Source organism: Ixodes scapularis, unplaced genomic scaffold (assembly GCF_016920785.2).
Source record: "Ixodes scapularis isolate PalLabHiFi unplaced genomic scaffold, ASM1692078v2 PGA_scaffold4__175_contigs__length_147842914, whole genome shotgun sequence".
NCBI classification, from domain to species: domain Eukaryota; kingdom Metazoa; phylum Arthropoda; class Arachnida; order Ixodida; family Ixodidae; genus Ixodes; species Ixodes scapularis.
Genome location: NW_024609879.1, coordinates 97852098 through 97868655, shown reverse-complemented (window position 1 = coordinate 97868655; position 16558 = coordinate 97852098). Strand labels below are relative to the sequence as shown.

Below are 16558 nucleotides of genomic sequence, written 5' to 3'. Positions count from 1 at the left end.
TGGCTCGTTTACGGTTACGGGACAGATGTTTTGCGGTCCGTTTCTACTGCGTCTCTGGTTCTAAACTCGACGGCGCCTCTCATAGTTCAAACAGGTGTGGTCGGCCTGGGTCAGCGCGGTCGGCTCGCCTCGTCCGATCTGCGGACCGCCGGCGACTTCCGAGTTCTTTAGGCCTGGGATCCGAAGGCGTCTGTCTCCGTGAAACGGTAAGCGAATCTCGTCCCGTTTTCGTTCTACTTTTAAATTACGTTTGGTGCTCTACAGTGTAAGCATGCGTGCCAAGTGTTCGTGAGAATTTTGAACTAGAATAATTGTGCTTCATTGCGGTTTGTCATTTACCGCAAATGTAAATCGAGCAATGAACGAGGAGTAAATCGAGCAATGAACGAGGAGCCATGCTTGAAAACGATGTATGTACGATGTTAACTTCTACCTGTGCGGCTTTAAAGAAAGTCAAGACTGGTTACGGTTGGATGCGAGGCTGGTCCCAATGCAATGTTAAGCACTTAGAGCGCCTTTCTGAACGGCATGTAAGCAATATAGCGATCAACGAGACGAGCGACGGCGAGAAGCTACGAGTGCCGGCGCCGAGCGACGAAGATTTCTCACTCCCGCTGCTTGCGCCGCTCGGTTCTTGGGCTTCTAGAAAACGTCGCTCATCGCCTTGGTCGCTCGCACCAATCGCTTTCATAATGTGTGTATCGTCGCGCGGCCGTGTTTATTCGAATATAAGTCGACCTTTTTTTTTTTTCTTTTTTTTTTTTTCGGAAATTGTGACTAAAGAATTTCGACACCTGCATTCGCGACCAAATTTTGCAACCCTACCGGAAGCATGAAGCTATCGAGTCACCGAGCCGGCGTTGCCGTAGAGCCGCGCCGCTTCTTGTTTCAAAAAGCTTTTGGTAACCGAAATGGCTCGCCGCCCGCGGTGGCCCGTGCCGCTCCTCGGGCGTCGGATTTCGACATCACGCCTCTAGCGTTCCCCTTGCTGGGCAACGGGGAAGGAGAGGAACGCGATGCGCCACGCACTTTACCCTCCATCCTTGCAAACGCGCACAAAAAAAAAAAGAAGAAAAAAAAGAAAAAGTTACTTTTGTTAGTTGCTTGAGGCGGCTCGGCTCGCGTGTTGCTCATGGCGACACGGTGGCTTTGCTTGCGTCTTTGTAGTTTGTCTTCCGTCGCTTCGCACCTTCTTTCGTTTCCTGTCGTCATTTTACAACGGTGTCAGTGAAGTATTGCTGCGAATATGCGAGGATGTCTACCCAGCTGAAGAAGCTTCGGACGACGATGACGTGTCCAGAAGTTCTGACGGTGATGAAGTTTTTAGCATCGCCCCGTGATTTAGCTGAGAGTGATGTAAATAAAGGTTTGTTTCTTTCTTTTGCCCAAAATTTCCCCTGTTCTTAAAAATAAAAATAAAAAAGTCGACCTATATTTGAATTTTTTTTTTATTCTCTATGGACCCAGTAAATAGGGTTCGACCTATTTTCGAGTAAATACGGTAACTTTAATTTTTATTTTGGTTTACGTCGGACGCAACTCGAATGCTTGACAGTTACGTTGGGCGTAACTTTAATTTTTATTTCGGGTTCCGTCGGACGTAACGTTAGACACTCCGTTACAATTAAGGAAAATAGGGGCTGCTGGTTCATCATATAAACCAACCATTTGTGTTTAATTAAAATGCATCACTGACCTAAAAAAAAAAAAAGATACTGCTATCCTAGAGTTTATGCTATAGGAATGTGGCGCTTCAGATAAATTTGTTAATTTTTACTTTTAGTCCCTGCCCCCTCCAGATACCACATCTGGCCTAAAGCAGTGTTCCGGATCTCCTTCCAAGACCTCAGGCGGGTCGTCATTCAATCCATGAGTCGGCGGCGTCTCATGGGCGTGTTGCTGTTGCTTACTGGATGGTGCTACCGAGGGAAAAGTGGTCATGCTTGGGAAAGGCAAGTATGGCCGCCGTAAGTATACATATTGTCTTTACCTTTGCTGGAATCCACTTTTAAGAAATGCACAGTTCGCATGTGTGCATCTCTCAATGTTTCCACAGTCGGCTGTGTTTTTTTTGTTTTTTTTTGAGTGCTCCAACTCTGCTAGCGCTAGTTTCTCTAGATCATGCAAATGGGATGCAACACTAAACCACATATGCTCTCGCCACAAACAGTGCTGTGCAGAAGCACAGTGGAATTTACTCTAGCTTTATAATGCCGCACAAAATAGTTGACTCCAAGTATAGCTACTTTTGTGACTCCGTTTAACCAAAAGCTCTGCCGAAACAAACTTGCCGCCTTATAGGTAGTGCAAAAGAACCTCGCTTGCCTAACCTGGAGAAGGGCATTTTTTCTATAGGTCAATTTTTTATTAAACCAATACCTTCAGCCTCCTTGAAATGTTAACATCATGTGACACACGGAAGAACAGTAAACTCTTTAATGTTGGCGAACCTTTAATTTTCGCGGCCTTTAATTTTGCAGAATTCAGTGGCTGCGATTATGTGCTCTGTGACCGATTCGAGAAGAAATAGGGGCCACGAAGATAGGGGGGTTTTACTGTACATCGGAGGAAAGAGGAAGTCACTTTTGTTTGTATGCAAGAGTAAAACCAACAACAACAATCATGGTGTCGACACTTTGTGAGCCTATCTGCGTCTATTGAATGATATCAATTTTGTTTTAGTTCGTTAAACATTGTTGCCTGTACACTGTGGGATGTCGTCTTCAACACGAGCAGTGGTTTTCCCTGAAGCAGGCAACATGGACGCGTGCCGCAGCGCAACATAGTTCATTTGCAGGTGGTACCGCAGGTTGAAGGATGGTTGGCACAATATGGGGGAATCACAATTCAATGTTCTACCTCGGGCGTAGACAAGATTTGCTCATTCTAAATCATTTTGTCCAAAAATCGGGGATTTGCGATGAATGTACCCGCATGGTTGGAAGGGCCAGACAAGCCTTGTGAGCGCTTCGTTTTCTAGCGTCTCAGTCCTGAACCCACTCACGCACCACATGTGTAGATGTTCCAATACATGGGACCACTTATTTGGAAAATGGTGAATGGCAACTGTTATCTTTATCAGACTTCTGTATTATGGTCAAAGTTGGACTGCATATTTGCAATACTTTTTCTCACTTAAAAATATGTCATACTAAAATATGTAGAATAGCCGATGACAAAAAGAGAATGGCTGGGCGTTCTCCAGCACGTGCTTGTGCTTTTCACCCCACTTTGGACAGATGTGCTCGCTCCAGGCTCATGAGGCGCTGAAACGTCATCGAAGGTAGCAGACGGGCTGGTGGTGGAACAACGGAGACTTCTCCCTGCCTTCCTCATGCTGTCAGTGAGCGTGTACCTCTGTACTCTAACTTAGGTTAACCTGCACAGAGCTGAGGAGAATAGGCTTGGCGAGTGCCCTTACTGCATATGCATTTGTACAGCTGAGGCACTTATTGAATCAAGAACATTGTGTATCTTACCTTCAAAAACACATCGTTTTGGGGGTGCAAAAGGAATTGTAAGGCATATCTTTGTTTATATTGTCCTATTACGCATCGCAGGCACGTAGCCAGGGGGAGGCTTATGAGGCCCGGCCCCCCCCCCCCCCCCCGATATCTTCCATTTTGCATGGGTCCTCCTCTCCCCCCTCCCCTTCATACAGCATTTTGTTATGAGTGGGCCCCCCCTGAAACAAAATCCTGGCGACGTGCCTGACGCATCGACTCCAACTTAATGCGGAGTCGACCCACCTTGTTGATAAATTTAATGCCTGCCAGGTAATTTGTTTTGCATTCGGTTAATATATCAGTATTCAGTTAGGTATCCCAAGTCATTAGTCGTTGAGATGCAGTCTCTCTGTAAGTCAGTCATGTTTAACATTCATAAAACTGCTTGTCAAATAATGGCACTGTCGAGGACATGTACTCGGCTCGAGCAATCGCTGTCCACAAGCTGGTTGTGTGGATACGGGCAGCAAACATCCCGGTTGAAACGTCCTTCCTCGCAATGTAGCTCAAGACTAGGTCAGGGCCCCACTCACAAACGTCTATACTTTGCATCTCTTTAAGCTGGACCACTTTTGACACTACAAGCCATTGCAGCAAAAACAGTGTGACACATGATTATAAGCTCGACGTACCATGGCGTCCAACTTGAAGGTCACATGGCTTGCAGCTTCTGCCGTGGTTAACTTTAAACTGAGATAGTTTGGAATAATGCTCTCGGTTTTTAGTGTTGCCCGGCACGGTTAACAATTTGGTGATATAGTGCTGCATTCAAAAATATGCATTCGTGACTGTATCACCTTATGAATGCATACTAGCTATTAAACTCTCCATTCTGCAGAGAAATGAAATGCACTTTGCTTCCAATTGCAGCTACTTCTGGAACTTCATGGTATGAAGCACCTTATGGCTGCAAGCTCTGACCGATCTTGTTCTCTGGTCTGCGCAAGCCCATTGCAGGGAGTCACTCCGAGAGCCTCACCAGAGGTTCCTGCCCGTGGTCGTTCTAAATTTTTTTTTCTTGTAGGTATGCATCCTTTCTGTCTTTCCCTAATGTACTCGGGCGTTTTCTTTTCATTGTCGCAGATTTGCCTCAAAATTGGTTCAGCACGGAAATGGATGCTGTACAACTGTATCCCGCATATTTTGTTCAAGATAACTTTTCTTTGCGAAAGTTAGATTTTTTTTATAAAGGTTAGTCTTTTTTGTTTTTATTTACAAATTTATTTGAGTTTCCATGGGCAACACTAAGACGTTATGCCAAGGGCAAGGGCAAGTTCACTGCTCTAACTTGTTCTCAACTGATTGCAAGAAATTTTGTTAATGTCGTGAAACCTCTTTCCAGCACTTGCTTTGCAGCATGGAAACAAATTATACATGGGACATACTCTTTTTTAGACTGCTTGCTCATTCTGCAGGTCTGCCTTCTATAGATGTCGTGCTACTGGAGAGCAGGCGAATTCGATTGTTGGTTTTGCCATTGCTTTTTTTTAGCCGTTGTCTTAATAGTTCTTGTAAATTTAAAAATTTTCCTAAAAAGCAAGTCGGCAAGAATATCTAGTTTGACTAGTTAGCTGAAAATAATGATCTAGTACCCTTTAGTTAGTAAAATAGATAGTGTATGCCGCTGTTAGTGTCAAGTAGAGATGCACGCTTTTTAGGCATTTTGCGCAGAGTGGTACCCATTTTTATTGGTTAGCCTCTTGGTGCGCCAACTAAACTCTCTATCCAGACACCTGCCCTTTGCTTTTATTTGGCAGGCTCTGGCAATAAAATAATATAGTGTTATTCCTCGGTGGCTAAAAAACCTAAAGAAAGAAGTTTCGCCATGTTTAAACGCAAAGTTTTATAAAGGCAAAAATGAATTAAGCCAGTAGCAGACGACACATAGCCTCAATAGTGCTCCGCGCCAACAGCGTTGCGTCAAAATAGCGGTCGTCTCCTTTTTGTTGCCTTCTCTCTCCCTCCTTCGGCGCTCTCCTCCCTTTCCTCCTTTCCGCCACCTTTGTCACCACACCCACTGGCTAAACTCTCCCACTATACGGCTCTGCATTGCAATAGTAGTTTTTTTTTTATAGTCTTTAGAGTTAAATGTGAATATTTGACAGAAATCTCCCAGGTTGGGGTGAAAGAGGGTTAAATGAATGCATTTGATCATTCGCCTTAATTCAGTACCGATCATTTCAAGGCTTGTGTGGCCTTGTCCTGGGGTGTGTCTATGACTGTGGCTGTGAAGGAGCAGTTTTTTAATAGGTACAAGTACAAAGTATAAAAGCAAAAGGATCTATGTGCTGATCACGAAAGAATATGCTAGCCATTCTAATGTAGCTCTGCCAAGTACTTGATTGTGATTTGTTTTTATTTCCAGCTACTTGGTTGCCTCAAGATCTGGGGATCCTAGTGGCCACAAGCTTGGACTCAATCTTCTTCTGTGGTCCGGCCAGGACCATCGGGGAGGTAATCCCAGCAACAAGAGCATCACAGTATCTCCCTGCTTGTGACTTTCGATTAGCATCACGACAAGGGAGTCCTCATGCCACCAAGTGTTAGGTATGCTACTCGAAATAAGCATTCTTACCTATTCTTGAAGTGAAACAGCAAAAGCACTGCTAAGCCTAAAATGCAAAAAACATTCAAATCTCGGGTTGGATGGAGTTCTAATTACAAAAAGGCGTCTGCAGACATGATTCACATGTGAACTTAAAGCCCACGGACATAGGTTCGACGGAGTCACAGAAATAACTTCCCGCAGATGGCTTCGCTAGTGCTATACCCAAACAAATTCTTAAAATAATCATTGTGTTACGTTGGTGTCATCAATCTTATGTACCTACCCCACCCAGCAGTCGGGAGATTTGAAATATAAAAAAATGGGAACTTGCACATTGTCAGCTCTGCAAAGATAATATATTGAACCGAGCATAGCACGTTCAACTTAAGAAAGCAATTCAGTGCAGGCCTAGTTTTAAGGTTCACATATTTGTTACTGCCCTTCATAATGAAGTAAAAACTGCTGAAGTTGTGGCCCACTACAGGCTTTCTATTAGTGTTAAAAAGTGTTATGGCAGTTTAAACAGCTCGCTCCAAATATTTTCTTGAAATGCATAGGTTTATGGAAATTATTATGTGGATGTTTGCAGACAGTCATGGTGAGACCAATCTTTAGTGCCAAGTGTTCCACTTATTCAGAGTTGGTTGAGTCTGTAAATATTGTAGGTCGCAAATAAAATTTTTATGGTATGCAATGGGCACAATCATCCGTAATGACTAGCTCTACCTAGGGGAACTTTATACGTTTACTACGGCAAGATGGTTTCGCAAAACTAAGTATTTAGTTTATTCAACTCCTGCACTAACCTTCTCTTTAGAAACTTTTTATATTCTTTACGATGCTGAGTTAGGATTCTGGGAGTAGTTTTTCTAGAACTACGCTAGACATTTCCAGTTCATAATTTTTCTCGCCAAGCATTCGAGAGAGCCAAACCCTGTAATATAAGGATGGAACTCGCAGAATGATGCGACTGGCAGTTTGAAACATTCGGCACTGTAACAGTAATAATGCCATGTCACTTGCCTATGTAATGCTCATTTTCGCAGATCAAACTGCTTTTTCCGTCTGCACTCATTTTCAGTGGACTCATTCAGCGAACTCGCACCCGAGACTGCAGCGCTGGGTTCTGCGAAGTAATTTGAATGAATATAGATGCAACAGGTTTCTTTGAGTGTGCGTCTAACACGTATTCTTCACATTGAATCTGCTACTGTATTTATGACCGTGTCCTTAAATGTATCCACATTCCAGCTTATTTTTATTTTGACGTTTGAGTTTTCTTCAGTACTTTTCTCAACATCTGTGCTTGTTGAGCCGTACTCAAGACCATACATCTTGTCTTTCCCTATTACATTAATATATAAAACTGTTGATGCCGAGTGAGAATTCAAGGTACCGAATCTGTCATGCGAGTTAAATAAGAACCAATAGAAAGCTCTACAATGGAAATTTTGTTAAAGGAGGCTGTATAAGCACTAAAATAGCACATGCCATGCTAAAAAAAAAAAAATACAAATTCTTGTTAGGTAGGCAAGGATGACACTGCTGTGCTGTTTCTGATGTGTCGCAAAAAAAATCAGTGCCATACAGTGTTCCTTATGGAAGTACAAACTGTCGAATTCAAAGCCCAGAAGTTTTATTCAAGAATGTTTCTCAATACAAATGTATTTAGAGATCTGAGCCACTGACTCATACATGACTATGTGGCGAACATTCATTTTCATGTGCATTATAGTTTACAAGGTCTAGTCTGCATTGATTTATTGCATTCATGCTGAAACTAGGAGGGGTTCTTTGGGTATGAATAAAGATATAAACATTTCTTGAAATCAAAACATTTGAGAACGGACAAAGGGAAGGATCTGAGAACCTGATCTTAGATTCTCTTTTCTTTTTCTTATCTCTAATTTTCACTTTATTTCACCTGATGCATTTAGTTTTTTTAGCGCAGCTCTTAGCACCCGTTTCCGCGCTTTGCGGCGTTGCTGTCGGCGTAACCGCCCAACTAAATTTGGCAGGAAATTGAATTAATGTTGCGGTCATGTGACGTTAATATTTCCGCTAAGTCTAGCTGAGAAACTGAATTTTTTATGGATTACATGACACGGTCGTGCGACGTCATTTTCCCCGCTACTTTTAGCAGGAAAACTGCATTTGTGTTGAGGTCATGTGACATCAATTTCCGCGCTAAATTTAGTGGAAAACTTAACCCGCTAAATTTAGTGGGCAAATTTTCCCGCTAAAATCGGAAATTTCCCGCTAAATGGGAGGGAGCAGAAGAGTAGGAGGGTTAGGGGGTGGGGGGTCATACCCTCCCATCCTCCTGTTCAAGATCTGTGCTCTAATTTCACATTACAGAGAATTGTAAACGTCTCATATTTCATCTCATGTTTATTCAACTTTTATATTGCAGGTGCGCTTGCAGCACAAATCTGGGTTGTGCTGATCCTCTACGCACAAGTTAGGAACTCCTGAGTGGCAAGAGTGGGAGTTTGGCCTGACAGCTCAAGGGACACCATTGTTCAGTATTGTATTTTTAATTATCTTCTTTTGAGCAAAGTTAAGCTTTGCTGCATGCAGGTCTTCTAAAAATAAATACCTGCAACCAATTTTACCACGTCACGACATTTTGCCTCTGCTCTTAGTGCTCCTGGTGAGCCTCGGATAAGAGCTTTCTGGTGTGCAAACATCATGCTTGTTTGAAACCACTCACTGATGTAGAGACTCGCTGACATCCAGCATTCCAATGAAACGCTGGATGTCCACAAGTCTTTCTTGAACAATGCAAGCGGGAAAGGAACCATACAATCGTATCGTATTCGGTTCATTCTAGAGAGTGTTTATTTGTATGTTTTTCAGATATTTTTAAAAAAGCCGTAAAAGCTACATTTACGCGGTCTGTGCACGTGAGTTGCGTGTCTAAGGGGGAACAGGACCTTGGGCGCAGAGACGAGCTCTGATAAGAAACTGAAACCTAGAAACTCGTCCAAATAAAGCGTTTTTACAGAACGCGTAAAAGGCTACCCCTGCATTATATCCTTCTAAAAAGAGTTGATTTTGTGGTTTTCAATGACTCAGCAAGTTTCTAATTGAAACCATATTTTTATTTTCACTAATTAAAAAGTTAATTAACAAATTGTATTTAATTATCTGACTGATCGTTACGATTAGGTCCCTACACTACGTACGCCTGGCCGTATGACTCGCCTGGACAAACCGCATTGATTTAGCTTTCACGACCTTTCTAAACATATATGTAAAGCTTAAAACTAAATCGCCCTGTACAACAGTGAAAAGGCGAAACCAGCATTTTGGAGCCATATGGCTCCACCGTGCTGGTATCGCCTTTTGGCTGGTATAAGTTGTCCCATATTACGTTATGCATGTATGGTTCCACATTTTCCGCCATATTCCACTACGCTGGTATAGGATGTCCCATAATACGACACGCTTGTATGGTTCCGCCTACCTGTATCGTTCCGCTCTAATCCACTATACTGGATCCGCCGATTTGCTTGTATAGGATGTCCCATATTACGGTTACGCTTGTATGAGCCTTTTCCGTCATCTTTCCATCATCGAAATTTTCCAACAGGGAGGTGTGTTTTCTGGCCACACCGCAGAGCATGATTGTAAGCATCGATGCATGCTATTGATACCAAGATCGGGACTTCAGAGAGGATCAGTCAAGTCTTCCTATTTTTATTTTCATTGATTCTTTGGCATTCTAGATATCTTTTTGTAAGCGTGTTCACGTAAGCTTGTTCAACTTTCTGGGTCATAGTATCGGGTCGTTCTGTAATTATCATATGCTTTTTGCATTTGTCATTAGTCTCATCTGAAGTTGTCATGGGCACATGGCTGACACATTTGGTGCTGCTTTGATTTGGAGGGTAAATATTGTCCGCCATAGGTCCAGCAAACTTCATATATTCTACACTTCAAAATTTTCTCGTAGACCTGATTACTAGGCAATAAGCTCCTTTTCAATATGTGCATTTACTTAAATTGAAAAGCCAAAAGGCTTTTAATAATCAGCCACATGCAGAATAAGAACAGTGTTTCTGCCACCTAGTGTGGGAGAAAATGGGTGGGGGGGGGGGGGCGGGGGGGTGGAGGCCAAAGCAAACGCAAGCAGTGTAAATACAACTCTAGGACTTATATGCGGGGTAAGTGAGGAATTTGAACTGTCTACCAAGACCACGTAGCTCACACATTTAGCAGAGGATAATTCGGTTTGATTTAACAAGCTATTGGGGTGGTTGTAAAGCTCCTATACAGCCCCACATGGAGTCACCCTGCATGCACTGATCTAGACTGCTCGTTTCACATAGATTTTTGTGACCTATTGATCTAACTGCTTCTTTTATTTGCAAATTTTTGTGTTATTCAGGATAATTGGGAACCCAGCAAAAGGTTGGCATGTCATGGAGTAAACATGCCATTGTACAGTGTGCTTCACTCTAAAATGTAATGCATGAGCAGTGGCCAAAGCTGATAACACTTGTCTAATGAGGAAATCAATGATACTGCACAAACTGAAGCATATCTTCCTGGGACCGTTGCCACTCCCCTATACAATTATTGCATGACCTCCTTGTTTCTTTTTTTATTGCCCTCAGTTAATTTGACGAGGACTGGATTGCTGTTATCCTTAATAGGTCGGCGTGTCACGTTTATCTTGAGGTCCAATTCACGGGAAATTTGTTTTGATAAGTTAAATAAGGGGAACAACAAAATATTCAGAGCAATGTCTTTTTTTTTTCTTTCTATTTTTTCATCACCGAAACATTTATTGGTCACCGCATTGAAACTGGGAGTGTAACGCACGAAGAGAACTGCAGTGTGACCCTCCAGTCTCTGCCGTCAGACGATGCACACATTCTGCAACATAAGTGCAGGATCAGCTTTCTTTTTTTTTTTGGGGGGGGGGGGGGCAATTTTTCTGGGATGACATGAAAATGTTGTGGTCATCACCATCAAAGTGATTTGTTGTCTGCATGTTCCCTGCTTTAGTGACGAGGCCACTGACAAGCCGCTTCACGGGTACTAAATTGAACTGCTTGACAAGTTGCTCAAACAATAGTGATACACAAATGGCAGTACGAGGACAAGTTGAAGAACCACAAGTAGCGCTTGTCCTATCACTTCTTCAACTTGCCGTTGTCCATAGCACTATTTGTGTTTTGCTCCTCTTCATCTGCTTCATAAAGAGCAAATATATAAGGCTGCTTAATAAAATGACAGCTTCCGTCAAATCGGTAAACATTTCTCTGTAAAACATATTGCCCTGGCCAAGTCCAAGTCTCGTTTTCACGATGAGTCGCATAGTGAATCGGCTAACAATGGTTGATGAATATGATGTAGTTCTACTGAATCAGTAGCATACTTCAATCTCTCTTCTGCACAAAACCTATGTTTCGGAGCGGTTGACATAGTGTTTTCTCGACAGCCGAGGGGCTTGAAGCAGGTGCTTAATGTCTGTGAGCCTCCACCATTGAAATTTTAACTTGTCACTTGCTCTAGAACTTAATAATGGAGCAATGGCAGATTTCATGAAGTTTGCGAAACCGACGTCGGAGACCTTCGAATGGGACAGGTTTACAGGGCTAGAAAAATAATGACAGCACGTCCTCACTCACAATTATCTGTAATAAAAAGACGGTGCCCAGAGAACTGTAGCTAGTTTTAAGTGTCACTCGCTGAAGCGGTTTGTATATTGTGTTAATTCCTGCATTTTGCTGTTGTTTTTCTGTTTCAGGATCCAGTGTTACATTCCTGTGGCTTTTTGGTTGTTTCCCAATTATTGAAGGGAGTTGCAGGCTTATCATGGGCGACACAGTGCTTTGGTGAGTGTACCTTTTATTTACTGCTTGGCCAATCAAATCGAGTGGCTTTGCAGGAAACTCTCTACAGTTTCAGGATGTTTGAGGGTGTGTTCTCCTTCAGACATTCTGAAATGGCACAAATTTTTTTGTGCTGCATCACTATACTCTGTTGAATGACCAGCTGAAATCGTAGTAGAAGCTACATGCTCGTTGGACCAGTCATATGTCTACCTTTCGCCATGTGTTACACTCCCGCCCATAACCATGTGCAGAAGGCGGGGTCCGGTAACGAGAGGGAGGTGGTTGATTGATCCGGTGAGTGCATAGTTACCACCACAGTCAGCTTAGAGGTGAATGTTAATTACTCAAGCTTTAAATAGGTCACAGTACTCAAAGCTTGAGGAACACCTGAGAAGTTTTTAGAATGTTTTTATTTACCGTGTCTACTCGCTCCGTGAGTCTCAAGCTACATCCAACTTGGCTAGCCATCAAGCCAATTTTCTTTCGCCGCCAAGCGGCCAGGCCACTTCAAACCAGGCAAAGCATAGCGGTATATGCTTTCATGGCTGCAAGTGTGTAGTTGCGGATGTGATCAAGAGTGAAACCGAGCGGCGCATACATGTAACAAAGCTGGGGTCGAGGAATTGCCCAGCTTTGGACATGTTTCGCCCACCGAATGCATTGATGTCAACAAACACGCGGTCATCTGTAGCGTGCTTTCGGACAGTGAAATCGTGAAAGTGGTTAGGCCTAAGGACGGTCGCGTCACTCACCATGCTGAGTGAGCTTCCCTAGTAAAAAAATCTTAAATGTATAAAAAAAATTTATGTCCAACAAACGCGTATGATCCAATAAGATCATATAAGAAAATACAAGAACCTTATAAAAACATATAAGAACAATATAAAATTATATTTGAAGTTATAAGAAACTTCTTTTTAGTTTCTTAAAACTTCTTATATAATCTTATATATTTCCTATATTGTTCTTATACATTTTTATAAGGTTTTATATGATCTTATTGGGTCATATGCTTTTATTGGACACCTAAATTTCTTACATGCAAGATTTTTTTACTCTTCACTAGGAGGGCGCTTTTCCTTTGACAGAAGGCACACCGAAAGCACCCTAAAAAAAGGTTTTCAAATTGTAGAACATGGTTATTGTAGCGCGCCCACGACCAGCCGTCGATGCGCCTCCGTCAGTGGAGACATGCCACAGTACCTTGCCGTGTCATACTGCCACCTAAAATTACATTTTCGCGAAGTGTGTAAATGCAGAAATTTACCCTGCATAATGAACGCACCCCCGAAATATATGTCAATTTCAGAATAAAGAGGTGTGTTCATTATGCGGGTAAATATGGTAAAAAAGTGAATGATGACTCAAACAAATGCAAAACTCATACATTGGAATTTGAAAAAAATCACCAACCATATCCTACAACAAGGTCCCAATGTTTCAAAAACAGCTTGTTTTTTTCTTCAGGGGTGACTGCTTCCAGATAGGGGACAACAGCTTCGTTTTCTTCTACGATAGTCTCTTTTTTTTCACTTCGTTAGGTGGCTGAGTCCGTTCACGTAGCCTGATGGCAATGTGCCAGTGGACCTATTGATGTTTCCTGGTGTTGTTTGGATATGCCATGACTATAAAAAGCTGCTGGCAGAAGTTTGTCTCAACATTTATGAGGGTGTTGGCAAAGTTGATGCGATATTCATTGTCCTCACAGTGCTCTGCAACAGCGCTGCGCTCGTGGTCGAATTTGCAGTTGTTTTTGTGTTGTTGAATTCTTTCTGGGAAGTTCTTTGTTTTTCCAATGTAGGTGGCATGGAATTGAATATACAATGCCCTGCGCTCTTTGTTTAGAGGGATGACCTTTAATTCGCAGCATCATACGTCAAAGTGTTGATACCGGTTTGTGGGACACCTGAATACTTTCTTTTACCAGCATACATGACAGCGCTTCGCTAGTCCCCTTTATGTAGGGAACACAGATGCGGGTGTGTGGACGGATGTTTTTGAGTTTTTAAGCTTTCTCCCGACCAGGCAGGCCTCTGCCAAAATGTTTACCCTCAAAACTTGCACTGCATGTAGTAATGGCTCTTGGTCTGCGAGAATTTTTGTTTTAGTTTTGTGTTTGTTGAGCATTATTGGGCAAATGACAAAGGCTATGCCACCTCATTATGACCACAGTAAAAAGACCTATACACTTGATAACATAGTCCTGTCATGTTTTTGCTTTGAAAAAAATGTTAACACACAAGATTAATCTATTTCTTGACCCCGTGACTGGGGACCCATGACCAAAAAAAAATTTTTTTGTCCCTATTTTGCCTATATTTTTTTGTACGAAACTTTTCTTGTGCTACCATCATAGCTTTAATTTCTAAAGGAAAATTATTTCCGATGTTAGGGGATAGATGGTGCTTCCTCCCGTACGATAAAAAGAGTGAGCGTTTAAAGGCGCACTCCCCAAACTGATTGAAGAGTGGTGCATCTATGAGTGCGCCCCCCAGGCTGCTGTTAAAATTGCCAAGCATCCAAAGATCTTATCAAAAGTAATAGATAAATCTTTGTCTAAGGTGAAGTGAATATTTACATTAAATTCAAGTAATGACGCAATAACAACATGGCAGTGCCCACAAGCTGCATGCGCATGAACGACTTTCACCATCCAAATGGATGAATGACCGTTTTGGCAGAACTGGACAATGAGGAAAAGGGTACCAATACTTGAGTGTAGCTTTCTAGGGGCTATTACCATTTTAAATTGCAATTCTCATTTGCTCTTTCAGCTCGCACCTTCACGGAGTACAGCAGTGTGGGGAAGCAAGTCGAGGACAGCCTCTCTCGATTTCTGTCCCGGGGGCGCTATGCTCTTCCAGGTAAGCTGCTTCCCTCCCTTAAGAGACACGAGTAGACCCTTTTATTCAAGACAAGAATGACAATAATAATCACATCAAATAAAATGGGGAACAAGGGGACAAAGGAGATTCCTCTTTGACCTTTCTCCCCCTTGTACCCCTTTTCCAGGGATTATTATTGTATTCATACTTATTACATTATTGTGGAGTTGAGACATTTTGACAACCTGTGGTTGGCTGATGTGTTGTGGAAGTTAAAGCTATTGCACATTCAAACATTGTGTGAAATACAGTAGAACCCTGCTGCTGCATCTTTATGCAGTCACAATAAAGGATCATGACATGAGCGAAGATGTAACAACTGATAATGCCCTTGGGATAGCTATAGATGTTTCAGGAAGCTGTATTCTCTGTTTATCTTACCTTAGCTTTTGTGGCTGTAAAAAAGATTGCCTTATTTTATATGTTGACAATTTTTTCAACACTTCTTAAAATTGTGGTTGAACTATAAGTAACACACTGTTTACAAACAAGCTTGTGTTTGCCCACAGCAGCTATGGGCACTGCATACGCAGGAACTAGATTCGTGTGAGCAGACGTGTGTACATGTGCTGTGCCGACAGCCGCGCCATCGCAGTGATGCGTTGTCTATCGTTGCAGTTAAAAAAATATTGAAATATAAGGATGCAAAAATTCTGAGCCCATCGAGCTAAACCACGGCTGCCTCAAACAAAGCAGTGGGGCTTGATGCAATCAGCACTGCTTGAACATGGTGGCATGGAGGTGGTAAAGAAAAATGGGGTGTCGTGAGAGCCTGAATCTCTTATTGTCATACAGGACCAAGCAAGAAACACAGTGCAGAGAGGCAAGGAGGTAAAATAAAGGGAGTAAAACAAAAGGAACAGGGTATGTGTTCCTAGTAGTCATGCCGGCCACCTTGAGTGGCAGTGTTTGGGCATAAGAACCAAGAAGGGAATTCATGAAGCCTGTAATTCTAACACATATATACTTTTGGACGTTCGATAGGACCGGTTTCCGTGAACATAACAGCCGAGAAAACATCTGAGCAAGGTTCTTCTGTGCATATTTTTGAATGTGCTGCAAGAATATTTGTGGTTATATGGCCACTTAATTTATAATGTTTTTCTTCTTTCAGCTGACACCTTACAGACATGTCAGGAAGCAAGGAAAGGTTATTTTTTCACTCATCGTTTACATTTGGGTGATTAACTTAGTCTTGAAAAAAAACACGTCATTTTAATGACATTGTGATAAATAAATTTTGGGTCTTTAAATTGTTCTTCAATCTTTGTTTTCTTCCCATATTAAAGCCGCGGCACTATGTGTATCAGGCATGGAATCAATGGTAGGCCATGTAAACTATTGCAGTTTTTCGGCGGGCCAGCTTAAAGTTTACGAGGGGTTGACAATGGCGAAATGGTCACGAAATTCGATCAAATGACGTCTATGTGATAATTATGCCCTTATAAAAATGGTTGATGCCATTTTGTATTATTGCCAAATGGCAACAGGTGTTTAAGAGCAGTCAATCAGCAGGCAACAGATGTTAATCGTCATTGAGATGTCATCTTGTTGACCCGGATAGCCAATTCGCCACCGTCAACTTTTTGCCGTTCTATTGGTTATTGTCGGTGCATTGCCAGTGTATCTACATGCTAATTCTAATTGGCTATTGGAGGCAGTCAAAAGACTATAAAATGTATAGTCCTTTGATTGCCTCCTTTAGCCATTTAACGTTAACATGTAGATACACTGATGATACACCGACAATAACCAATAGAACGGCAAAAA

At 42.3% G+C, this 16558-nt stretch overlaps 1 protein-coding gene across 1 annotated transcript in view; it reads left to right on the top strand.

Moving 5' to 3' along the window:
• LOC115330661 overlaps positions 1-15976 on the top strand; it is a 38072-nt gene extending 22096 nt beyond the window's left edge. The window contains exons 3-7 of the mRNA XM_042293646.1: positions 11816-11903; positions 14678-14767; positions 15584-15652; positions 15773-15817; positions 15903-15976. Of these exons, the coding sequence (XP_042149580.1) occupies positions 11816-11903; positions 14678-14767; positions 15584-15652; positions 15773-15817; positions 15903-15976 (366 nt within the window). The remainder of the gene's footprint in view (positions 1-11815; positions 11904-14677; positions 14768-15583; positions 15653-15772; positions 15818-15902) is intronic.
• The last annotated feature ends 582 nt before the right edge of the window (positions 15977-16558 follow it).